This window comes from Oncorhynchus masou, unplaced genomic scaffold (genome assembly GCF_036934945.1).
Source record: "Oncorhynchus masou masou isolate Uvic2021 unplaced genomic scaffold, UVic_Omas_1.1 unplaced_scaffold_2239, whole genome shotgun sequence".
Lineage (NCBI taxonomy): Eukaryota > Metazoa > Chordata > Actinopteri > Salmoniformes > Salmonidae > Oncorhynchus > Oncorhynchus masou.
The window spans coordinates 13,741-40,000 of record NW_027008713.1 but is presented as its reverse complement, the minus strand read 5'-3'; the positions used below and the strand labels follow the sequence as shown (position 1 = coordinate 40,000).

The following is a 26,260-nucleotide window of genomic DNA, read 5'->3' as shown; positions in this document are numbered from 1 at the left end:
CAGGAGGAGAAGTCCTGCCTTACCTTGGAATACTCTGAAATACTGGTTCTCCTCCGAAAGAAAAACAGACTAAAGAACCAACAAACATGTTGTGAAATCCAAGAGCCCTTCCTTCCCTCCCACTTGCTGCCTCCCTGGGATGAACCCTAATGTGAGATTGTGTAAATCATATCATCAATGGAAGACTTGGAAGGTGTGGATCTTCAAGTTAGAATCTCCCTCTCTCCCCTTGGCAGGACACCCTTTGACCTTCCTAACATCATTTCAATGGCGCATTTGATTGGAGCATAACGCTTGTAACACCAGGGTTAACTCCTTGCATGTGCCACAAACCAAATAGTGTGGTCCAAAATGATTATTATAAGATGTGCAAAAATTACTGTATGCAGAAATTTTGGCGGGAAATGACATGTAATACTAATACAATTCTTTAACAAGTAATAAAAAAAAATAAAAAAGGGTAGGGGTCAATTATTTACACCTGAGTTTTCAATACCTCACCTTGCGAGTACTACGGCACGGAGTCTACTTCTAAAATGTTTGAGTTGGACAACACATTGGGAGGGGTCTTAGACCATTCCTCCATACAGAATCCTTCCAGATCCTGGATTTCCTTCATCTGTGCTTATGGACTGACCTCTTCAATTCAAACCACTGGTTTTTAAATGTGGTTCAAGTCCGGAGACTGAGATGGGCAATTGCAAAATGTAGATTTTGTGGCCAATTAACCATTTCTTTGGGGATTTTGATGTGTGCTTGAGGTTATTGTTTCGATGGAAGATCCACTTACGGCAACCAGGTGTATAAAATCGAGCACACAGCCATGCAATCTCTATAGACAAACATTGGCAGTAGAATAGCCCAAACAGAAGAGCTTTCAACGTGTCACTGTCATCGGATGGCACCTTCCCAACAAGTTATTTTTTCTGCTATTGTGAAGTGGAAATGTTTATTATCAACAACGGCTCAACCAAAGTGGTAGGCCACACAAGCTCACAAAACGGGACTGCCGAGTTGCAACAGGAGATTCATGAAATGGGTTTCCAAGGCTGAGCAGCCCCACACAAGCCTAAGATCACCATGTGCAATGCCAAGCGTCAGCTGGAGTGGAGTCTATTTTAGAAGAACAGAATAACATACTCTGAGTTGTGCTGATGTTAGGCCCTGATCTGGCCATCCCAAATGGCTGTGGGCTACACTAGTTCATTTAGCAGACAAGGTTTGCTTAGAATTCCATGGCACTATTTTATAGTATGAAGAATAGAATTGAACAAAGATGAATAAAGTGTTTTCTTCAGCCGAGTTGAGCACATGCAGCCATTCTGTGTTGAGCGGTTAACAAAGAAATAGGCATCTATAAGCGTCATTTAGAGGTATTCATGGAACTTTAGTTGTTCTACAAACGTTGGGCGATATGTTTAGATGTTTAATACATTGTAAGGCTGCATGAAGCGACTCTAATGATGATTTGAAAAAGGTCATGAGCTCTGCTTTGTTTTTCCATGCCAGCCAGGTAGAGGCTGTACTCCTGTTGTGAAGAGAAGCAATGTGCTTCATATCAGGAACGTTGAGAATATAGTAGGCCTGGCCTTCAGAAAGCTGATGGGATCCTCCTCTGTTTAATGTTTTCTCACACAGTTGCATAGCCTATAGAAATGTTGTGAACATGAGCTCATGGGCTCTAATGAAGAGTATAATTAGATCTTCCATTACATTTACATTGATGTCTGAGTGATTAGAGCAGGGGTGTCAAAGTCAAATGGACGGAGGGCCAAATAAAAAATTTAGCTACAAGCCGAGGGCCGGACTGTTCGAATGTTCATTGAAAAAATTTTAAATGACGCATATAGTCTAGTGAACCTAATTGAACCTACTGAAAACCTAACAAATATATTCCAATATGATCAGATAAATAAAGCAATATTTTCTTATGGCTCTGTCAGTAATCTTTAATTTTCAACAGACACAAAAGACAAATTTCCTTTATATAAAAATCCCCATAACATGAACATTAAATGAAAGAAACCGGTATTCAAGGCACCATCAGTAGCCTATATTTTCTATTTTAGCAAAAGTGGGCTAAATTTACTTCAAATTTACCACAAGTTCATCAATGTTCGGGGTAAGGCTCTGAGCTGAGGAAATCCTCAGAATTGAGTGGAGGTGTTCAGCAGTAAGTCGACTTCTGTGTGATGTTTTGTTCAGGTTCATCAAAGAAAAAAGTTGTTCACACAGGTATGTGCTGCCAAACATAGACAACGTTTGAGCAGCCTGGATGCGCAGCTGGGGCATTGTGTCGGGGAGGAAACGGGCGAACTCCGCAGCACCCACTGCCGCATATTTTGCCCTCAGTGCATCATTGCATTGGAGGTCAATCAACTCCATTTGGAGGTTTGGTGGTGAGCTTTCCACGTCAACAGCAAATGGGTTACCGAGCAGTTCCAACCTGCTTTTTGTGCTTCAAAGTCAGCAAATCGGCGTCGAAAGTCAGCGGCAAGCATACCTATTTTATCAGCCAACTGTGCGCTCGGGAACGCACTGGTAGAGAGCTTCTCTTTCATGGTCTGGCAGCTGGGAAAGTGGCTCAAATTTTCTTTCCGCATCTGCGTCTCCCACAGAGTCAGTTTGGTTTTAAATGCCTTCACTGTACTGTACATATCAGAGATGACATGATCCCGACCCTGCAGCTGCAAGTTCATTGCATTCAGATGACTCGTAATGTCACACAGAAAAGCCATTTCACACAGAAACATTTCGTCTCGGAGTTGTGTTGTGTCTTTCCCTTTGCTGTCCAAGAACAGACAAATCTCCTCACGAAGCTCGAAACATCTTTGAAGCACCTTTCACTGGCTTAGCCATCGCACCTCTGTGTGATAAGGCAAATCACCATGCTCCGTTTCTAACTCCGTCAGAAATGCCTTGAACTGGCGGTGATTCAAACCTTTGGCTCTGATAAAGTTAACTGTGCGCGTGATGATGCTCATTACATGCTCCATTTTCAAGGCTTTACCGCACAACGCTTCCTGGTGTATGATACAATGATAAGCTGTCAGCTCACCTGTCGCGTTTTCCTCTTGCATCTTTTCCCGTATCTTCGCCACCAGTCCGCTCCTGTGTCCACACATCGCAGGTGCTCCGTCGGTTGTCAAACCCACGAGTTTTTCCCAAGGCAGCTCCATCTCATTTACACATCTTGACACCTCTTCATACAAATCATGCCCCGTAGTTGTGCCATGCATAGGACGTAAAGCCAAAAACTCCTCTGTCACGCTTAGGCTGGAGTCCACTCCGCGGATGAAAATTGACAACTGGGCAATGTCAGAAATGTCGGTGCTCTCATCCACAGCCAAGGAATATGCAATGAAATCTTTTCCCTTTTTCACAAGCTGCTCTTTTAGATTGATGGACAACTGGTCTACTCTCTCGGCAATGGTGTTTCTGCTCAGACTCACATTTAAAAAGAGTTGCCTTTTTTCTGGGCAAACTTCGTCACAAACTTTAATCATGCAGTTTTTGATGAAATCCCCTCCGTAAATGGCCGGGCTGATTTAGCGATCTCTTCTGCCAAAATAAAACTGGCCTTGACAGCAGCCTGGCCTTGTGATTTGGCTTTTTTGAACAGAGCCTGTCGAGATTTGAGGCCTCGTTTTAATTCCTCTGCCTTTTGTAGCCTTTGTTCCATGTCCATATTCTTGTTTTTGTCCGCGTGTTTCGTTTCATAATGTCGTCTCAGATTATACTCTTTCAGTACCGCCACACTTTCTCCACACAGAAGACACACAGGTTTTCCAGCTACCTCCGTGAACATATACTCCGACTCCCACCTTGTTTGAAACCCCGGTTCTCAGTGTCCACCTTCCGTTTTGCCATTTTTGATGGGTATCTGAAAGTTAATTTTACTGTGATGCTGACGACTGCTGTGCCAATAAATATTGAAATGAAGCAGCCTACTGCTCGGTGCGTCACCGTTGCATTGTGGGAAATGTAGTATTGGTGCGTGTAAAAGATCTGCGGGCTGCCGGCTTGCTGCGGTCTGCGGGCCGGTTCTAATAATAAATCAAGATCATCCCAGGGGCCGTAAAAAACCTTCTCGCGGGCCGGATGTGGCCCGCGGGCCTTGACTCTGACATATGTGGATTAGAGGGACAATAGAGTGCTGAGAACCAGGCAGTTAGTACGTTTGGTAGGTTACTAATGACCAGCAGCAGCATCTGAGCTTGGAGAAGCTGAACTACTGTGACTAAATGGTCACGTGGAATTTGACTTCCTTCATGACTGGTGACTGCAGGTTGTGGCAGTAATATGGTCACCAACAACTACTAGTGTAGCCCAATGAAGGGAACTCTTAATGCTACAGCAATGACATTCTAGACAATTCTGTTCTTCCAACTTTGTGGCAACAGTTTGGGGAAGGCCCTTTCCTGTTTCAGCATGACAATGCCCCTGTGCACAAAGCAAGGTTCATACAGAAATGGTTTGTCGAGATCGGTGTGGAAGAACTTGACTGGCCTGCACAGAGCCCTGACCTCAACCCCATCAAACACCTTTGGGATGAATTGAAATGCTGACTGCGAGCCAGGCCAAATCGCCCAACATCACCGCCTGACCTCACTAATGCTCGTGGCTGAATGGAAGCAAATCCCCACAGCAATGTTCCAACATCTAGTGGAAAGCCTTCCCAGAAGAGTGGAGGCTGTTATAGCAGCAAAGGGGGACCAACTCCATATTAATGCCCATGATTCTGGAATGAGATGTTCGAGGAGCAGGCGTCCACATACTTGTAGTGTATGATAACAGCTCGTCTGACAGAAACCCCTGGGTTCTGTGGCTGTGATAGAGGATCAATAGACTCAAAGCCCAGTGATGGCGGTTCTGCTGCTCTTTCTGAATCACTGGAGGGCTCTTCTAAAACACCATTTGGATAATGACTCTCAACACTGACTCACTCGTAGTGAAGGGAGACATGGATGCACAGCTACCATAGCAACTATCTCCACAGGCAGGCATTATTGAGGAAACCAGATATGGTTCTGTGGTCAGGGAGTGAGACCTGGGCCTATACAGACACAATCACGTGACTCAGGACCATATTTCACTGCGAGCCCATGTGATTATTTGCATCCATCCATCCCCTCCATCCCACCCCTCCATCCACCCCTCCATCCATCCATCCCCTCCATCCCTCCATCCCACCCCTCCATCCATCCCCTCCATCCCACCCCCTCCATCCCTCCATCCATCCATCCCTCCACTAGTTAGTGGGATTTGTTTTATTAGCAGTACCACAAAGAGAGGCTCTGTGTCTCACATCTAAGACTGGACTCCATCCATCCCCTCCATCCATCCCACCCCTCCATCTATCCCACCCCTCCATCCATCCCTCCATCCCACCTCTCCATCCACCCCTCCACTAGTTAGAGGGATTTGTTTTATTAGCAGTACCACAAAGAGAGGCTGTGTGTCTCACATCTAAGACTGGACTCCATCCATCCTCTCCATCCATCCCACCCCTCCATCCCTCCATCCATCCATCCATCCATCCCACCCCTCCATCCACCCCTCCACTAGTTAGTGGGATTTGTTTTATTAGCAGGACCACAAAGAGAGGCTGTGTGTCTCACATCTAAGACTGGACTCCATCCATCCCCTCCATCCATCCCTCCACTAGTTAGAGGGATTTGTTTTATTAGCAGGACCACAAAGAGAGGCTGTGTGTCTCACATCTAAGACTGGACTCCATCCATCCCCTCCATCCACCCCTCCACTAGTTAGAGGGATTTGTTTTATTAGCAGTACCACAAAGAGAGGCTGTGTGTCTCACATCTAAGACTGGACTCCATCCATCCCCTCCATCCATCCCCTCCATCCATCCACCCCTCCACTAGTTAGTGGGATTTGTTTTATTAGCAGGACCACAAAGAGAGGCTTTGTGTCTCACATCTAAGACTGGACTCCATCCATCCCCTCCATCCATCCCACCCCTCCACCCCTCCATCCACCCCTCCACTAGTTAGTGGGATTTGTTTTATTAGCAGTACCACAAAGAGAGGCTGTGTGTCTCACATCTAAGACTGGACTCCATCCATCCCCTCCACCCCTCCATCCATCCATCCCACCCCTCCATCCACCCCTCCACTAGTTAGTGGGATTTGTTTTATTAGCAGTACCACAAAGAGAGGCTGTGTGTCTCACATCTAAGACTGGACTCCATCCATCCTCTCCATCCATCCCCTCCATCCATCCCACCCCTCCATCCATCCACCCCTCCACTAGTTAGTGGGATTTGTTTTATTAGCAGTACCACAAAGAGAGGCTGTGTGTCTCACATCTAAGACTGGACTCCATCCATCCCCTCCACCCCTCCATCCATCCATCCCACCCCTCCATCCACCCCTCCACTAGTTAGTGGGATTTGTTTTATTAGCAGTACCACAAAGAGAGGCTGTGTGTCTCACATCTAAGACTGGACTCCATCCATCCACCCCTCCACCCCTCCATCCACCCCTCCACTAGTTAGTGGGATTTGTTTTATTAGCAGGACCACAAAGAGAGGCTGTGTCTCTCACATCTAAGACTGGACTCCATCCATCCCCTCCATCCATCCCTCCACTAGTTAGAGGGATTTGTTTTATTAGCAGGACCACAAAGAGAGGCTGTGTGTCTCACATCTAAGACTGGACTCCATCCATCCATCCCACCCCTCCACCCCTCCATCCACCCCTCCACTAGTTAGTGGGATTTGTTTTATTAGCAGGACCACAAAGAGAGGCTGTGTGTCTCACATCTAAGACTGGACTCCATCCATCCCCTCCATCCATCCCACCCTCCACCCCTCCATCCACCCCTCCACTAGTTAGTGGGATTTGTTTTATTAGCAGGACCACAAAGAGAGGCTGTGTGTCTCACATCTAAGACTGGACTCCATCCATCCCCTCCATCCATCCCACCCCTCCATCCACCCCTCCACTAGTTAGTGGGATTTGTTTTATTAGCAGTACCACAAAGAGAGGCTGTGTGTCTCACATCTAAGACTGGACTCCATCCATCCCCTCCATCCATCCCACCCCTCCATCCACCCCTCCACTAGTTAGTGGGATTTGTTTTATTAGCAGTACCACAAAGAGAGGCTGTGTGTCTCACATCTAAGACTGGACTCCATCCATCCCCTCCATCCACCCCTCCACTAGTTAGTGGGATTTGTTTTATTAGCAGGACCACAAAGAGAGGCTGTGTGTCTCACATCTAAGATTGGACTCCATCCATCCCCTCCATCCATCCACCCCTCCACTAGTTAGTGGGATTTGTTTTATTAGCAGGACCACAAAGAGAGGCTGTGTGTCTCACATCTAAGACTGGACTCCATCCATCCCCTCCATCCATCCCACCCCCTCCATCCATCCACCCCTCCACTAGTTAGTGGGATTTGTTTTATTAGCAGGACCACAAAGAGAGGCTGTGTGTCTCACATCTAAGACTGGACTCCATCCATCCCCTCCATCCATCCCACCCCTCCATCCATCCACCCCTCCACTAGTTAGTGGGATTTGTTTTATTAGCAGGACCACAAAGAGAGGCTGTGTGTCTCACATCTAAGACTGGACTCCATCCATCCCCTCCATCCATCCCACCCCTCCATCCATCCACCCCTCCACTAGTTAGTGGGATTTGTTTTATTAGCAGGACCACAAAGAGAGGCTGTGTGTCTAACATCTAAGACTGGACTCCATCCATCCCCTCCATCCATCCCACCCCTCCATCCACCCCTCCACTAGTTAGTGGGATTTGTTTTATTAGCAGGACCACAAAGAGAGGCTGTGTGTCTAACATCTAAGACTGGACTCCATCCATCCCCTCCATCCATCCACCCCTCCACTAGTTAGTGGGATTTGTTTTATTAGCAGGACCACAAAGAGAGGCTGTGTGTCTAACATCTAAGACTGGACTCCATCCATCCCCTCCATCCATCCACCCCTCCACTAGTTAGTGGGATTTGTTTTATTAGCAGGACCACAAAGAGAGGCTGTGTGTCTCACATCTAAGACTGGACTCCTAGATGAATAATAAGCCTTGGTTTGGGTCACACCTCTTTCTCTTCCTTCACCACATTAAATAGACTAATGTACAGACATTCATTCAAACGCTCCCACAAAACACACTGTCGATGGCTTGGCTGACCAAACAACTGCCTCTTATTGAAGGAATACATCTTCAGAAGCGAGTTTTAAGTTGTATTTTAGTAGTAAAGACCTCCACTGTGATGTCAGCGAGTTTTAAGTTGTATTTTAGTAGTAAAGACCTCCACTGTGATGTCAGCGACTTTTAAGTTGTATTTTAGTAGTAAAGACCTCCACTGTGATGTCAGCGACTTTTAAGTTGTATTTTAGTAGTAAAGACCTCCACTGTGATGTCAGCGACTTTTAAGTTGTATTTTAGTAGTAAAGACCTCCACTGTGATGTCAGCGACTTTTAAGTTGTATTTTAGTAGTAAAGACCACCACTGTGATGTCAGCGAGTTTTAAGTTGTATTTTAGTAGTAAAGACCTCCACTGTGATGTCAGCGAGTTTTAAGTTGTATTTTAGTAGTAAAGACCTCCACTGTGATGTCAGCGAGTTTTAAGTTGTATTTTAGTAGTAAAGACCACCACTGTGATGTCAGCGAGTTTTAAGTTGTATTTTAGTAGTAAAGACCTCCACTGTGATGTCAGTGACTTTTAAGTTGTATTTTAGTAGTAAAGACCACCACTGTGATGTCAGCGAGTTTTAAGTTGTATTTTAGTAGTAAAGACCTCCACTGTGATGTCAGCGAGTTTTAAGTTGTATTTTAGTAGTAAAGACCTCCACTGTGATGTCAGCGAGTTTTAAGTTGTATTTTAGTAGTAAAGACCACCACTGTGATGTCAGCGAGTTTTAAGTTGTATTTTAGTAGTAAAGACCTCCACTGTGATGTCAGCGACTTTTAAGTTGTATTTTAGTAGTAAAGACCTCCACTGTGATGTCAGCGAGTTTTAAGTTGTATTTTAGTAGTAAAGACCTCCACTGTGATGTCAGCGAGTTTTCCTACCAACGTACTGAATCATCAAAATGTGGAAATTGTCTGAGATTTCAGACAATGTAATGTTAAACAGTCATTTAGATTCACCATGGTGATGTGATGAGGAAGGGACGGACAGCCAGACACACACATACACACACACTTAGGAGGAAGAGGACAGAGAGACAGAGACACACACACTCTCACTGATATTAATGGTGCAGTTGCTTGGCTCCGCTCTCTGTAACTAGATAAACAATAAGCTGTAATTAAAACTCACATCAAATGGCTGTTTAAAAGTGGCCCCAGGCCAGTCGTAAAGGTACCTGGGACTGAACTCTGTATATGAGACAGCAGACATGTCTGTCTCATTCCACCTGCCAAACCAGATGAATTAGCAGCTTTAAAAACTGAACAGATGCTGTGTTTTACCAATTTGTTCACAGGCCTGATATTATATGCAGATTGATTTGGATGGGGGAAATGTGCATTTAGCTGCATGTCTCAACAGTGACGATGGAACCCGTGACTTGATTTATGGCTAAATGACTAACTGAAGTGAAGAATGCCAAGTCAACCGTATGGTGGGTGGGTGCCGGGCCTTGTGCCTGCTGCCAAAATACACAAAATACTGTTTCTGGTAGTTTGCAAAGGAACCCAGTGGACAACTGCAAACAGAACATGTCTTGTTATGATTTACAAACTGGTCAATAAACACACACACACACCGAAGTGACTCTGGGTCATAATAACCTTGATATGAAAGGACCAGCTGGGCGCCGGGGCGTAAGCGAACGCACACGTCAGATCGAGTGGCCTAATGAATAAAGACATGAATTGATCGACAGTTGAATTAAGAGTCTGACAGTTCCCTCTCTAGTCTCTGTCTAATGCTTGTGAGGAGGACAGCAGCACGAAAGCTCCACAGTTACTGTGAGATGAACACACTAACAAAGGCTGGCAGTCAGAAAACGGACACCTTTTGCCAAGCTGCAACCCATAATCTCTGATAGCCTAAATTACGCCTGCAGAACCTTGTTCAATTACGCCTGCAGAACCTTGTTCAATTACGCCTGCAGAACCTTGTTCAATTACGCCTGCAGAACCTTGTTCAATTACGCCTGCAGAACCTTGTTCAATTACGCCTGCAGAACCTTAAATGGGGTTGATTTTAGAACAACACACGTTAGAAAGCAAAAGTCTGAAACAAGGAAGTTTGATTGCAGTATATGCGGGAAAAATATATTGTTTTGTCCAGAAAATAAAGTTTAAATTGATTGAGATACAGTATATATGAAGCACACGTTGTGCTATGTAAATGAATATTTAAAGACATTTGAAGACATTTATAAAAAGCTAAAATGTTGAAACAAAAACCTGCCATTGAAAAATGAGGTTTCTACATTGTGTACCTATTGAGATGCAAAACATTAGAATTGTACAGGGTCTCTAAGAACGTGGAGTTTGTGGGTGACGACTGCAAGAGATCAGTCATTCACTCATTGGTGTGATCCTTCCTCTGCTGAAGAGGCCAGCCCTTTCCGTTCTTTCTGTGCCTCTAATGTGTAGTGGATAGAATGGTGAAGTAACCAGGCTGTTAGCTCGCTAGATAAAGAGGTAACATGACGGAACAAGGTGTAAACATTCCTGGTTTACCAATGCAAAATGCAGCCCACCAATCCCACGACAGGAAGAAACAAATATTGCGCCAGTAGTATGGGTCACATCGTTTTACCTGTTTGTGTTAGAAACAGTCCATCTTCTCTGTTGTAAAGGTGCAGCCATGACAGTAACAAATATGTGCTCGGTTTTACTCTACAGTGGGTCACTGGGGAACGACGGTACAGCAAACCCTAATCATTACAGCAATTAATATCGGACTCATGTTTCTCCTAGACGCACTGGTGCTCCCAAAATAACATGTCAGGTCACACAGAAAAATATTTACAGTGGGAGTATATGCAACCAAAATGGCACTTCAGGGCCCTGGTCTCAGCATCATTTAATGGAATTGTCCCCTTCTTTAATCAGTCAAGCAATCATATGGTCACATGAATAAGATGTGAATAGTGAATCTGAGATAGTCTAAGGACAGCCTACTGAAGGTGCCAGATCGACTGACTATCAACGTATGCCCTTGACACTACTGTGGTGTGTGGGAGATCCACTGCATGGTGTCTTTCACTTCACAGAGGACTTCAAACCAAGATAGGCGTCTTGTTGGCGATTCCCCTCACATTTTAGTACACTTCAGACGGACTACATTGAAGGTAATTTCCACCGACTACATCCTCATTCTCAGATGGTTTTCTACCTAGCCTTCTCTTGTATAACACCAATTAAAAATAAACCTTCAAACGCCGTGATAGATGGACTAACTGCAGTAAACAATACGACCAGACGCCATCTTTGCTCTTACCTCGTAGGACCAGACACACTGCACTCCGGCAAACCTACGCACGCAGCGGCCCACCTCAACGTCTTCATGCGTGGTGTACATCTCCTGCAGGCACTGGCCGATGTGAGGAACCATCCGGCGCAGCACCTCGCGGCTCATGATCACGCCGGGGCCACCCATGCAGAAGTTCTCACCGGGCTCCAGCGCCAGCTTGCCCAGCTCGTCGCGGGCGCCCATGCCCGTCTGGCCCAGGAAGAGGGCCTCGCTGCTGTTGAGCGAGCGCAGGAAGCCCTCCAGGCGCTCACTCTTGATGTACACATCATCATCGGCCCGCATGAACCACTCATATTGGTCCAGGTAGTGATCGTGCATGTACTTGAGCATCATGAAGGACTTCTTCTGCGGTGGGTAGGAGTCGTCCACGTTGTGCAGCGCCACGATGGGGATGGGGATGGTGGTGTCCGAACCCTCGCTGGAGAAGAACTCCACATGGCCCGGGATGGTCTGAGCCCACGTTCTACAGAGAGAGACACAGGAAGAGGTCAGGTACTCTATAGGATGGAGAGTGGGTAAGAGTACTAACACACACAAGTCTGGGCCCACGAAGGACATAGATAGATGGTCCCATGTGGTTCAGTTGGTAGAGCATGATGCTTGCAACGCCAGGGTTGTGGGTTCAATTCCCACCAGGGAAAACGTATATATATATATATATATTCACTAGAGGTCGACCGATTAATTAGGGCCGATTTCAAGTTTTCATAACAATCGGAAATCGGTATCTTTGGGCGCCGATTTGCCGATTTTTAAAAAAATGTATTATTATTATTTTTTACACCTTTATTTAATATTTATTTAACTAGGCAAGTCAGTTAAGAACATATTCTTATTTTCAATGACGGCCTTGGAACGGTGGGTTAAATGCCTTGTTCAGGGGCAGAAAGACAGATTGTGTCTTGTCCGCTCGGGGGATTCTATCTTGCAACCTTACAGTTAACTTGTCCAACGCAATAACGACCTGCCTCTCTCTCGTTGCACACCACAAGGAGACTGCCTTTTACGCAAATGCAGTAAGCCAAGGTAAGTTGCTAGCTAGCATTAAACTTATCTTATAAAAAACAATCAATCATAATCACTAGTTAACTACACATGGTTGATGATATTACTAGATATTATCTAACGTGTCCTGTGTTGCATATAATCTGGCTGAGCATACAAGTATCTGACTGAACGGTGGTAGGCAGAAGCAGGCGCGTAAACATTCATTCAAACAGCACTTTCGTGCGTTTTGCCAAGAGATGAGGCTGGTGTGACCGAAGTGAAATGGCTGGCTAGTTAGCGCGTGCTAATAGCGTTTCAAACTTCACTCACTCTGAGCCTTGGGGTGGTTGTTTCCCTTGCTCTGCATGGGTAACGCTGCTTCGATGTGGTGGCTGTTGTCATTGTGTTGCTGGTTCGAGCCCAGGGAGGAGTGAGGAGAGGGACAGAAGCTATACTGTTAGCCTGGCAATACTAAAGTGCCTATAAGTGCCTATAGTGCCTAAAGTGCCTACATCCAATAGTCAAAGGTTAATTAAATACAAATGGTATAGAGGGAAATAGTCCTATTAATAACTACAACCTAAAACTTCTTACCTGGGAATATTGAAGACTCATGTTAAAAGCAACCATCAGCTTTCATATGTTCTCATGTTCTGAGCAAGGAACTGAAACGTTAGCTTTCTTACATGGCACATATCGCACTTTTACTTTCTTCTCCATCACTTTGTTTTTGCATTATTTAAACCAAATTGAACATGTTTTATTATTTACTTGAGGCTAAATTGATTTTATTTATGTATTATATTAAGTATAAATATTAAGTATATATATTTTATTTAAATCGGCCGATTAGTCGGTATCGGCTTTTTTTGGTCCTCCAATAATCGGTATCGGCGTTGAAATATCATAATCGGTTGACCTCTAATATTCACTACTGTAAGAGTCTAATAAATGACTAAAATGTCAAATAGATGGAGGAACGTCATGTAATAACACAGCATAACGTTTTATAACCTGTATTTACAAGAGGCCCACTGACTTGAGCCCACTGAGCCCACTGACTTGAGCCCACTGACTTGAGCCCACTGACTTGAGCCCACTGACTTGAGCCCACTGACTTGAGCCCTACCCAACTGAGCACCAGTAATGTTTCATTGGGATAAAGAACTGTATTTGAATGGGGAATCTAGTAATTAACTAACAACTGAGACACTGCACTGAAAATAAACTAAATGGGACTTTACTTTGGGTCCCAAATAAAGACATGGGAGTGGATGTAAAATACTGTGATAGATATCTCCTTCTCAGGTCTCTTGACGTTCATCATGATCGGTCCATTGAAAGGACATTCGAGGGAGACTAAATAAACTACTCTACTAATTAATCTGATTGAATACAGTTATACTTGTATGTCTTTGCAGATGTGCAAACACATTTATCTGAATTATATTGAATCTTCCACATGACTGGACACATGAAAAGATAGCACTGTTGAGTCTGCAGGCTGTCTTCTCGGTCCAACCCATAATTTCATAAAACCTTCAGCTTCACATTCACTGCATTTCAGTCAGGCCTAGATGAAAGACATTTCAAGGCTAATGACTAACATTCCCTCTTTCCAAACAGACATCTCTACATTTAGAGCTATACTAATAACATCAGTGCTAGTCTACAACGAAACACCTACAGAAACCCCTCACAATTGGAGATATCTTGGATGGAGCCATTGCCTACTCAATCTAATTAAAAACTATCCTACCAAAGAGCCCACGCAGCTCATCTGATGGCAAAACCATCACCACAGAATGATACAGCTCAATTGTGAAGTGAATGTGTTCAGAGTTGGCAAAGGCCTGAAAAACTGAACAGAAGAGTTTGCCTATTGAAGTATGATTTTTGTAGGGTAAATGTGGGTGTGAATGTGAATGTTGAGAGCATGTTATAACATAGACCCTGTAACAAAGACTTCTAAATGTCACTTAGGACAAGTTATAGTGACTGTGTATCATCTATAATAGTATATCCAACAAGGTTTTGTCTTGCCAACTTATAGGACATGATCTGCCTAACGTTGAGGTGTTTAATAGCTCACAAGAAAAAGGTATATCATAATACAGGCCACAGCAACACATGGCATTGATACACTGTTAAATGGCGACTAGCAACATTTGTATCGATTAGATGAATAACAATTTTGCATAAGACTTAAGAGTGTAGGCAACATTGTTGAAATTCGGTATCCCTATTTGTCAGAAAACTAGCAACAATATTTATCTTTAATTGCCTATGTAAAATGTAGGCTGACAATTTCAGAATGGGGAGAGGAATGAGCAGAACTGATGCGTACAGAAACACTGGGACAGTAAACTAATAGCTGAAAATTGTATCTTGTTAAAGAGAAAAAGCAACATTCCTTCTATTTCTACACATAACTTACCTATGTGCCGCGATGGCGCGGTTATTCAGGTACTTCTGGGCAGTCATGACGCCGACGTAAAGGAAATTGTTGGACCTCGGAACTGGCTTCTCGGTGGCCGAAAATCCGTTATCTTGCGGGGGCCATAATATCCCACCGAATTCTCTCCTCAGACCCCCGTTCAACCCGCAACCGGCTGGGTTCGCCTTGCGTTTCTGACCGGATTTCTTCAACTCCGTAGCCTTCGGTAATATGAGTCTGGAAGCCAGGGTGAACCCGACAACCAGCCCCAACAGAACACTAAACCATGCTCTTCGGCTTCGACCTGCCATTCCCCAAAACTTGACCCAACTCCGATTTGCCTCGTAGCCTATTCTCGCTGTTGCCAACACAGCGTCTTTGTAAAGCAATATTTGTTAAATTGTTTCACCCTCGGGGTTAACTCGCGGGGTTAACTCGCTCTCATGGTAGGAAAGCCTCTTTCTTCTCCAACCCGCTTTTGGTCCCGATGTAAGCTGGCTGCTGCATACGTAGCAGTCTCCATAAACCCACCACCTGAACGTACACTCCTCTCTTCATGTGGCCCTACTAATCTGCAAGCATTCCGTCCCTATCAATAAATGACAAAAAACTGCGACCTTCAACAAAATGTATGGTTTCTTCTTCGCCCAGAGACGCGTAGCCAACCCATTCTTTCCACTACCTCGCCATTGTGAGAATGTCGAAAACGCTTAGTAGCAACGCGGCTTAACTGTGTGATTTGACCTAGTGGATACTCCGTAGGAGCGCTCTGACTGGCTGGGGTGTGTGATTACGCAGTGGTCTCAGCTTTTTTTACTTCCAATATTTGACGTGCAAGTCTGATCACAAGCTGAGAATGCCCTGGTGATGAGCCGGTGAAAGACCATGCATGCAGACATGGAAAAAAGGACAGCGCAAGCATTGTTGAACCTTGAAATTAAACGTCAGCCGAGTTAATATGAAAAAGCAATTTCTGAGACATCATAACCGACTAGGCCAACCACAAAATGCTCTAGAACTCAATTAATGTAAATGGTGTGCAGAAAATTAACATAAGGTTTATAATGATTGTATGAAATTATTATCAATTTAAGAGCAAGACGACAACAATAAGGTATATGACAGCCATAGAAATCAGTGCGATCTTACCCAATACAGTTTAGAAACGATGTACCTATACCGTTATGATTGTGGCTTAATTTACATTACACTGCCGCCATCTAGTGGGCAACATGGAGTTGGCAGGTGTATGATTACGCCACTGGACCATTACATTAGCTATTGTGTTGTCACAGTCAGCCTCCCCAGCAAACATCACAGATACGTAGACAACTTATCTATAATATCTTTATTGTGATAAAAAGGTGCAGGTCAGTTTATTTCTCAGTAACTAAAATTGCTTGATGATCATTGATATTCCAATAAATAACACGATGACTAACGGTTACATCTGATTTATGTAATTGTATAAAAAGCAGTACGGTGCACAGCACTACTAAAGCCATCTGGCTAGCATCTACTCGCAACATGAAGCCTTGGTAGGCAGCGCACATTTGAAAGTTTACACAGATGCCAACCCCAAAAGAAGACAAGAAAACACACAGTTACACTGAAAGTCATCAGCCAAACCCACTGGCACAGATGCCATTTACAGGAATAGCATCATTAGAAACTGTCGTACTCAGAAGTCCTTCTCAGGTGTCCTGAAATATGATGATTCAATAAGCCAAAATTTGAATGTGGAAACAAGACAATCGTTTTCAACACTGGTTAGTTTGAAGTTGTCCAAAGGCATTCAAACAGAAAGGATCCATTGTTATCATGTGGCAACACATTGTATTTTTTGACAATGCTAATATTACTGAGGCAACATGATCTAAAACCCAGACAGTTGTGAAACCAATCCCTAAACCCAAACACAGAGAGTTACAAATAACAGATTGATTTAGATCAATAAACTAAGAGGGCTTTGAGATTACTGGCAGCTTCTTTCAGTGGGTCAGTGTGTGTGACTCGGATGGGTCAAATATCAGAGTTCACAGGTCACCTCAGAGTAGGCACAAGTCACACCTAGCCACAGATACAGGGTCAGATATTTCTTCCATCCTCCTAATAGTTCATGTTAGGAACGATAGTAGGGTATTCTGATCCTAGATCTGGGTTAAGGGGGAGATGTCTACCCTGAGCCTGTGGCTCTGACCTCCTTTAACCTCATCCGCCGCCAGCTGACGGCCCTCTCCTTCCTGGTCTCCACGCACAGGATCCACCTCCCTCTCCGCTCAGGGGATTAAAGCCTGAAATACACACAGCAGGGCAGAATGTAGGTTACTGGCACAGAGAGGCGATGGAGGACGCCAGAGTCACCTACCTACTACTTATTCCTTAAAGGAGCAACGTCACAGTTTAGCCATTTTTTAAAGACACTGTTTGGATATTCCCCCCCCCCCAAAAAAGCTTAGTACTGCTTCTTACCGGATCATAATCCTAAAAACATCAGTTGCAAGGATGGACATTTTGTATCGCTAATGTTTTTGAAATACAAAATATTAGCAATATTATCTGTTTTCCTGCATCATAATACAGACAGATGTACATAACTTGCAAGACCAACTAGTTGCAGTACAAAGGTGCGTTGCGCAGTGTTCAATTGTTTTTCTTTTGTGGATTTCATTCCTTCGTTACTACTGGTATGTACTTTATATTTGGCACCATTTGCAGGTGCAAATGTTAAATGTATAACATTTGAATAGGTTTCAGTAAGAATAGCAGTGCTTTTAATTTACAGTAAGATTAGTGCATTGCATGACTATGAAAGTGGCTCATCATTGCATGGAGGCAGAAACGAATCTAGGATTCAGAACCTGTTTAATTACTTTAACAGTGAGCATGATGTCTTACGTTTTATTATTGAGTCACAAGGGAAATACAATCATAAACATGTAATTACACTTAACCCCCTTTTTGTGTTGCTTACACACCCTCCCAGCCATTACAAACATACCTCTGGAAGCTCCCAATTACAATACTGCTCTCATCATCAAATATGTCAACATACCACTGCTCCGTAGGGGCTTCTTGTCAGTCTTTGGTTTCAACACTGTAGTCGATGTGCTGGCCTCTTCAGTGTTCTGAAATGTTACATCATAATAATTATTATGAGCTAGTTTCATGTACAGACAAGAAACCTCAGATTTGTTCATGGGTTTCATGTAAGCACTACGACTTATGTAATATGTCTGAGACAGGAGTTTCATGGTCAGGATGGACATGGTCAGGAAAACCTCGGTGCTAATCACGACTTATCACTGCCAAGAGATTTTTCTGACCCCGTGACCTGCCTGTAAAAAACTCCTGACTCAGCCATAATATCTATCAAATGATGCATTTACTTTGCATTTTATGTATGGTGGTCCTGTATGAATCAGTTGGTAGAGCATGGCGCTTGAAATGCCAGGGTTGTGTTCGATTCCCAGGCCCACACATATGTGAAATGCATGCAAGTCGCTTTGGATAAAAGAGTCTGCTGAATGGCATATGGTATGTAGGCCTACGATAGAGAAGGCAGATTACCTGGGCTGTCTTTGCTTTTCCTCTGTAACTTCTCCCCTCTTTCATGCTGTCATACATCTCAATTTTCTGTTGTCTCTTCTCCTCCTCCAGCTATCAAACAAAAGACAAGTACCAAAAAGTCTTCAAGATCAGATTTGGCAGGGACAATGGGCACACTTGGTTATGGTGCCTGGGTTTCAGATCGGTGTTAAAGGCCCAGTGCAGTCAAAAACGTGACTTTCCTGTGCTTTACATATTTATTTTCACACTATGAGGTTAGAATAATACTGTGAAATTGTGAAAACAATGATAATGTGTGAGAGCTGTTTGAAAAGACCGCCTGAAATTTCCACCTGTTTTGGTGGGATGGCGTTTTGGCCTGTCTGATGACATCACCAGGCGTTAAATTTGTTAATAGGCCAATAAGAAAGAGTTCCAAACCTCTCTACCAATAGATAGTTTTCCCCTCCCAATTCAGACAGTCCTAGCAAAATTCTTACTTGAGAAATTGCTCTTTGCTAAGAAGCCATGGTCTATGTACGGTCCGTCCGACGCATGGTCTATGTACGGTCCGTCCGTCCCATGGTCTATGTACGGTCCGTCCGTCCCATGGTCTATGTACGGTCCGTCCGTCCCATGGTCTATGTACGGTCCGTCCGTCCCATGGTCTATGTACGGTCCGTCCGTCCCATGGTCTATGTACGGTCCGTCCGTCCCATGGTCTATGTACGGTCCGTCCGTCCCATGGTCTATGTACGGTCCGTCCGTCCCATGGTCTATGTACGGTCCGTCCGTCCCATGGTCTATGTACGGTCCGTCCGTCCCATGGTCTATGTACGGTTCATCCATGGTCTATGTACGGTCCGTCCGTCCATGGTCTATGTACGGTTCGTCCATGGTCTATGTACGGTCCGTCCGACCCATGGTCTATGTACGGTTCATCCATGGTCTATGTACGGTCCGTCCGTCCCATGGTCTATGTACGGTTCGTCTATGTGAAGGGTGTCACTTTATACCTGTTGTTGTTTCAGCCTGAAGAGGGCCGCCTTGGCATCCAGCTCCTCCTGCATTCTTCTCCTGGACGCCTCCAGTGCCTCTTGTCTCCTCACTACTGCATTGGGATCTGCCAGATTGGATGATATTACTGACCATTAATTCCATGACATTCCGAGATTCCGTTCCTGATGTGTCAGACGCCTGGATGGAATGAGAGCTGGCTCTAGCCTGTGAGTGCCAGTTGGTTTCTGCTTCAGCAAGCTTGTCATTGTCTTGAGAATATGTGGCATTGTTGGAGCTGCAACAAGAATGCTCATGTCCTAGGTGTGTGTATGTGTGTGTCTGACGGAGTGTCTGCATAAGAGACTAAATGTACTTGTCAAACTCAGTGACTTCCTTGGTTAAATAAAAAACTATTGGTTACGGCCACTCACCTTGCACTGCTCCAGACGCAGAGCTGCTCTGTCCCTGGCTGGCTCTCCTCTTGCTCAGGTGCTGGACCACCAGGTAGACCCCCACACACATGAACAACAGATACCATCCATATTCTGCCACCAATGGTCCAACTGTGGACAGGAAGGGAAATTATGTTGAGGTCTAAACTTAGTATTGAGTGTAAAAACAGTAGAATACATCAGGTGCAATTTCGAAAAAAAAATGTGCATCAGTAGCTTTTCTCTTTTAGCCATGTCAGCTAACAATTTTTAGTTTAAGCTAACTACCAACCAATCTATCCTATCGAAACAAGTAGTAATCCTGGCCGAATACGGACCGGGCATGAAGGGAACGTGCCCAGGGGCCCTGACCTACAGGGGCCCCCTATTGATTTGGTTAGTCATGCACACTCATATTATATTAACATGGCATAATTCATTACAAAATGTGTATAATTGCAGGGGAAAAATGTTGATCCACTCCACGGCAAAATGGGTAGAAATTGCAGGAAATAAGCTGTGAAACTGCAAAAATTCTCTGTCCCATGGCAAAATGATTAGAATTGCATGAAATGTGTTGTAACATTGCAAAGTTCTCTCCATACCAAAGCGTAGAATTGCAGAAAACTTGCTTTAAAGCGGCAACATTCGCTCTACGGCCCCTCTACGGCAAAACGTGTAGAACTGGAAATTAACTTAAAACACAACATTTTTTTCTCCAACATCAAATGGGGGACCACAATTTTTTTCACGCGATGCCCCCCCCCCCAATCAAATCTATCTTAGGGTTCTCAAAAGTCTAGAGCCAACCCTGAGTATTGAGGCTGTGACAGCAGACATACCTACAGTATGTTTTAGCAGGGAGGTTTGGTAGGGTGACCTGATTTGGAACGATACAAAAACAAAACAAAAAAAAGTGTCTAACAGATTGTGAACCCAAATGTGTAAATTTGGTTCTAGAGGGGGGACAATAAATAAAACCCATATTTGGTTAGGGTGTGGGGGCAGATTAATGTAATCTTATTTTCAGGTGATTTGATTATCTACTTACTTTATTTAGACTGATCAGTGTAAAAATTCTCATTCTTAACAATGGGCTAAAATACAGGGTAATTAATGTGATGTCAGCAATAACATAAATGTCACTCCCCAGCAATTATTTTATTATTCCACTTCTTCCCAATGTTGCCAGTGTAATCACAGATTCAAAATCTGATATGACTACTTGGGTCTTTGAAAATGAATTGTACGAGGCTATGTATTTTTGCAGCCATTCATGGACAGTCTTGAATAGATCATACAAAAAAAAGCATTGTTATGAAATGTTCCAGGAATCAAATACATGTCACATTCTAGTATGGTGCACATACTAGGCAGAGATGGTAGGGGGAGTCAACTCAAACACATATTTTGTCTACATAGAGTAAGATGATGGCCAGAACCCATATTGATATGTATTAGATGTTTCCTTGAAGGTTGGGTGATTGAAGCAGGAGAAATGAAGCAGGAATTTATTCAAGACCTATTTTAAAGAGAATTCACCCAAATTACAAAATACTGAAAACGTTTGTGTCCTTACCTTGAAGGCAATCTATGGACAAGGAGACTACAATCTAGGATTTGGTTACCCACTGCCATCAACATTAGAATGTCCTGTGCAAAGCTTTGGTGTAGTGAGAACACTCCCGTACTTTCCACCTGAGAACAGGGATCAATCCCTGCTTCCAACCTCTCCACTGTCTCACATTTGCCTGTCTCCCCATCTTATTACTGTCTGAAGTGTCAAACATTTTTTTTTATGTTTCAAAAAATATTAGCATACTTTATATTTCAGCCACCCAAAATCGTAAAATGTTGAGTGTTCATTCAATTTTCTAAGCATCCTGATTCGTGAATCCACCGGACCGGTGTTATTTGTTACCCTGGTCATGGGCCTAAACCATGTCAAAATACGTAGAATTGCAGGAAAGAGCTTTAAAACAGTAACATGTTCTTCCATCTAGGAGTGTGCCAGGGGAAATTAAATTCACATAGCTTGGAGTTATATTTGCTTTCTTCAAAAGTTGGCAGCCCTGTCAATGAATGAGGCGTCTCTGTATCTAGTTATTTTGCTAGCGAGCTACTGTAGCTAGCCATCTTAGCCTACACTAGCTAAACTAGCTACAACCACTGCTACAAACGTTAGCTAGCTGCATTATTAGCTTTAGTCTTTGAAGGATATCTAGCCAGGCCAGCTAGGCTTGGTAAACAAGCCAGAAAACTGACAGATGCGCAGCTGATATTAGCTAGCCAATTTACCAGTTTGTTGCAGGAAACTTAAATCCTGGTTTCCAAGGGGTGTCTTCTGTATTTCTGGTCCACCTTCGTCCTCAATGGTAACATCGTCATCCATTTCTAAACGTATTGGTGACTCTATAGTCCTCTAATTATGCGTTTCAATGTCACCACAGCTCCAACTAGTTACTTTTCCATGCTTCGTGAGTTGACAAATTTCCTGTCTATGTGTTATAAACACCACCCCAGTAAAGATGACGTGGAAGCCTCTCGTGCTTCTGAGCAAGACACCAGTCACACACGAGGTGTCGGCAGAGTCCAATAAATGTATCCTAGCAAGCGGAACTAGATGTCAATACACACTTATCAAAGTCATGCCGCTTTTCATTCTATAAATTGGAAGGCAAAAATGAAGCATAGACCTGGCCTGTGAGGCCAGTACAGTTCACTCCACAAGTAGCCTACCCATTCACCCGTCTACATTGTAGCAGTGTGCAGAGTCCGTTTCTTTCTAATAAAATACCATTTGTCATGCTTTGTAAGCAACAGTTGTACACAAACAGTGAAATACTAATTTACGGGTCATTTTTTAACAATGCAGACTTAAATACACATTCTGTTGCAGCAGTTTTGTCACCGAGTACCACACATGTATGTGCATTCCTGAAAATAAATGATTTACTACACAGCCCGTAGTTGTTTTGTCATTGTCTTGGAGGAATCATTTCTGTGATCTTTTTATATCGGGCGGTAGGGTGGCCTAGTGGTTAAAGTGTTGGGCTAGTAGCCAGAAGGTTGCAAGTTCAAACCCCCGAGCTAACAAGGTACAAATCAGCCCACTCTTCCTGGGCTGTCATTGAAAATAAGAATTTGTTCTTAACTGACTTAACTTAAATAAATGTTTGTTATGTTGCAGCAATATAATGTTTCATTGTCAAATAAGATCTTTTTTCACAAGATCATAAGCGACAGTGAAACCAGAAACAACACGACTCACCCTGCAGTGAATGCGCTGTCTATCTCTACAGCAGCCTACAGATGTGTTCATTCTTTGATGGCCAGCAGCAATGGCAGAAGCATACTCGTTCTCTCTGCTTGTTGAGCTAGGAAACCATGATGTCCCCAAAGTACAAAACAAGTTGATCAAATATTTCCAGAGTAAAAAGTCCAACGGCGGTGATTGTCTAGTTGAAGTCTCAGATGGACAAAGAGCAGTTGTGCGGTTCCGGACAGAGGAGGGTAAGTTTTATTAATGTTCACTTGTTTTTCCACAAATTATACAGGTTAATGTGCATATTGAAATCAAAGGCATAAGGTTGTTTGTAAGATACACTATTATGAAATAACAACCCTTATTTCATTTTATTTTCATTGTCCTAATGGAAGGGTCAAATGTAAACTAAGATGTGAAGCCACTTTCAGACATTTCACATTGAAAAACACATGATTTTGTAAAATTGTACTTTTCGTTTTTTCACATATAAAGATTGAAGCTTCAACTTCACATCCCATTTTAAATCAAAAGGACATTTAAGTTATGCAATTATGTCTGATAGTGGCTTCACATCTTTAGTTTACATTTGACCCTTCCATTAGGACAATGAAAATAAATTAGGGTTGTTATTTCACAATAGTATATCTTATAAACAACCTTATTGTAACGTTCGTCGTCTTCCTCTGATGAGGAGTAAGAGAGGTCGAACAATTTGCAGCGTTGTAAGTGTCCATTTTAATAAGACACACTGAACACTACAAAAATACAAAATAACAACGTGCAACAAACGAAACGGTAACGAACACGGAAAATAATCACCCACCACTCAAGTGAAACCAGGCTACCGAAATATGGTTCTCAATCGGGGACAACGATAAACAGCTGCCTCTGATTGAGAAGCATACCAGGCCAAACACAGATTTATCGGTGGTGACCGTGTTGCCTAGCCTCAGTGCAGCGGGCAGCTGGGAGGAGGTGCTCTTGTTCTCCATGGACTTCACAGTGTCCCAGAACTTTTTGGAGTTGGAGCAACAGGATGCAAATTTCTGCCTGAAGAAGCTGGCCCTTGCTTTCCTGACTGACTGCGTGTATTGGTTCCTGACTTCCCTGAACAGTTGCATATCGCGGGGATTATTCGATGCTATTGCAGTCCGCCACAGGATGTTTTTGTGCTGGTCGAGGGCAGTTAGGTCTGGAGTGAACCAAGGGCTATATCTGTTTTTAGTTCTGCATATTTTGAACGGAGCATGCTTATCTAAAATGGTGAGGAAGTTACTTTTAAAGAATGACCAGGCATCCTCAACTGACGGGATGAGGTCAATATCCTTCCAGTATACCCGGGCCAGGTTGATTAGAAAGGCCTGCTCACAGAAGTGTTTTAGGGAGCGTTTGACAGTGATGAGGGGTGGTCGTTTGACTGCGGATCCGTAGCGGATACAGGCAATGAGGCAGTGATCGCTGAGATCCTGGTTGAAGACAGCGGAGGAGTATTTGGAGGGCCAGTTGGTCAGGATGACGTCTATGAGGGTGCCCTTGTTTACAGATTTAGGGTTGTACCTGGTGGGTTCCTTGATGATTTGTGTGAGATTGAGGGCATCTAGCTTAGATTGTAGGACTGCCGGGGTGTTAAGCATATCCCAGTTTAGGTCACCTAACAGAACAAACTCTGAAGCTAGATGGGGGCGATCAATTCACAAATGGTGTCCAGGGCACAGCTGGGAGCTGAGGGGGTCGGTAGCAGGCGGCAACAGTGAGAGACTTATTTCTGGAGAGAGTAATTTTTAAAATTAGTAGTTCGAACTGTTTGGGTATGGACCTGGAAAGTATGACATTACTTTGCAGGCTATCTCTGCAGTAGACTGCAACTCCTCCCCTTTGGCAGTTCTATCTTGACGGAAAAATGTTATAGTTGGGTATGGAAATCTCAGAATTTTTGGTGGCCTTCCTGAGCCAGGATTCAGACACGGCAAGGACATCAGGGTTAGCAGAGTGTGCTAAAGCAGTGAGTAAAACAAACTTAGGGAGGAGGCTTCTGATGTTGACACGCATGAAACCAAGGCTTTTTCGATCACAGAAGTCAACAAATGAGGGTGCCTGGGGACATGCAGGGCCTGGGTTTACCTCCACATCACCCGCGGAACAGAGGAGGAGTAGTATGAGGGTACGGCTAAATGCTATCAAAACTGGTCGCCTAGAGTGTTGGGGACAAAGAATAAAAGGAGCAGATTTCTGGGCATGGTAGAATATATTCAGGGCATAATGCGCAGACAGGGGTATGGTGGGGTGTGGGTACAGCGGAGGTAAGCCCAGGCACTGGGTGATGGTTAGAGAGGTTGCATCTCTGGACATGCTGGTTGTAATGGGTGAGGTCACTGCATGTGTGGGAGGTGGGACAAAGGAGGTATCAGGGGTATGAAGAGTGGAACGAGGGGCTCCATTGTAAACTAAAACAATGATAACTAACCTGAACAGCAGTATACAAGGCATATTGACATTTGAGAGAGACACACAGCGATGCATACAGTTATCACAGGTGTTGAATGGGAGAGCTAGCTAAAACAGTAGGTGAGATAACAACAGCTAATCAGCTAGCACAACAACAGCAGGTAAAATGGCGTTGACTAGGCAGAGAGGATCGGAATAACTACACACAGAGCCTGAGTGCGGCCGACAGATAAAACATAAACAAACAGAATGGAGTACCGTGATTAATGGACAGTCCAGCAGGCATCAGCTATGTAGCCAAGTGATCACAGTGTCCGTCCAGGGGGCAGCAGTGGATGGGACAAGGAAGCTAGACTGGCAAGTATTATCCAGGCTAAAAAATATTTAAAAAACTGGCTGGCTGTGCAGAAGGTAGAATGTAATGTAGAGAATCCCTCACAAGCTTCAGACTGTTTGCCAACAGGAAGAGGCTTCCAGAGAATTCTGAACAGCAGCCACAGTTTATTCTAGTGAAGCTAGTCAGGAATAAAGTGAAAGTTGAAAGATTTCATCACACCCTGCAGTAAACATCTATGTCTACTTTTTCTTACTTTCTGATGTTTTTAATGTTTTGTACCCTCAGTGTATGTTTGCTTTTTATTACTTTATGCCCCCAATGTTC

General features: G+C 43.9%; 1 protein-coding gene across 1 annotated transcript; it reads right to left on the bottom strand.

The window, feature by feature from the left end:
- Window positions 1–16,240: 16,240 nt before the first annotated feature.
- On the bottom strand, window positions 16,241–22,429 carry LOC135533134 (selenoprotein S-like). Its single transcript, XM_064960542.1, has 6 exons — window positions 22,185–22,429; window positions 19,887–20,018; window positions 19,473–19,579; window positions 18,478–18,567; window positions 17,963–18,035; window positions 16,241–17,201 (listed from the first exon to the last, which is right to left on the bottom strand). Exons 1-6 carry the CDS (start codon window positions 22,276–22,278, stop codon window positions 17,119–17,121), a joined length of 579 nt encoding a protein of 192 aa, XP_064816614.1. The 5' UTR covers window positions 22,279–22,429; the 3' UTR covers window positions 16,241–17,118.
- Window positions 22,430–26,260: the final 3,831 nt, after the last annotated feature.

What these genes read in the sequence shown, in the direction of transcription:
- LOC135533134 (XM_064960542.1), bottom strand. Translation starts at nt 22,278, where the DNA reads ATGGATGACGATGTTACCATTGAGGACGAAGGTGGACCAGAAATACAG. An exon ending in TGCGTCTGGAGCAGTGCAAG is followed by an intron (nt 19,580 to 19,886) that starts GTGAGTGGCCGT and finishes CCAATCTGGCAG; the next exon opens with ATCCCAATGCAGTAGTGAGG. An exon ending in GAAAAGCAAAGACAGCCCAG is followed by an intron (nt 18,036 to 18,477) that starts GTAATCTGCCTT and finishes GTAACATTTCAG; the next exon opens with AACACTGAAGAGGCCAGCAC.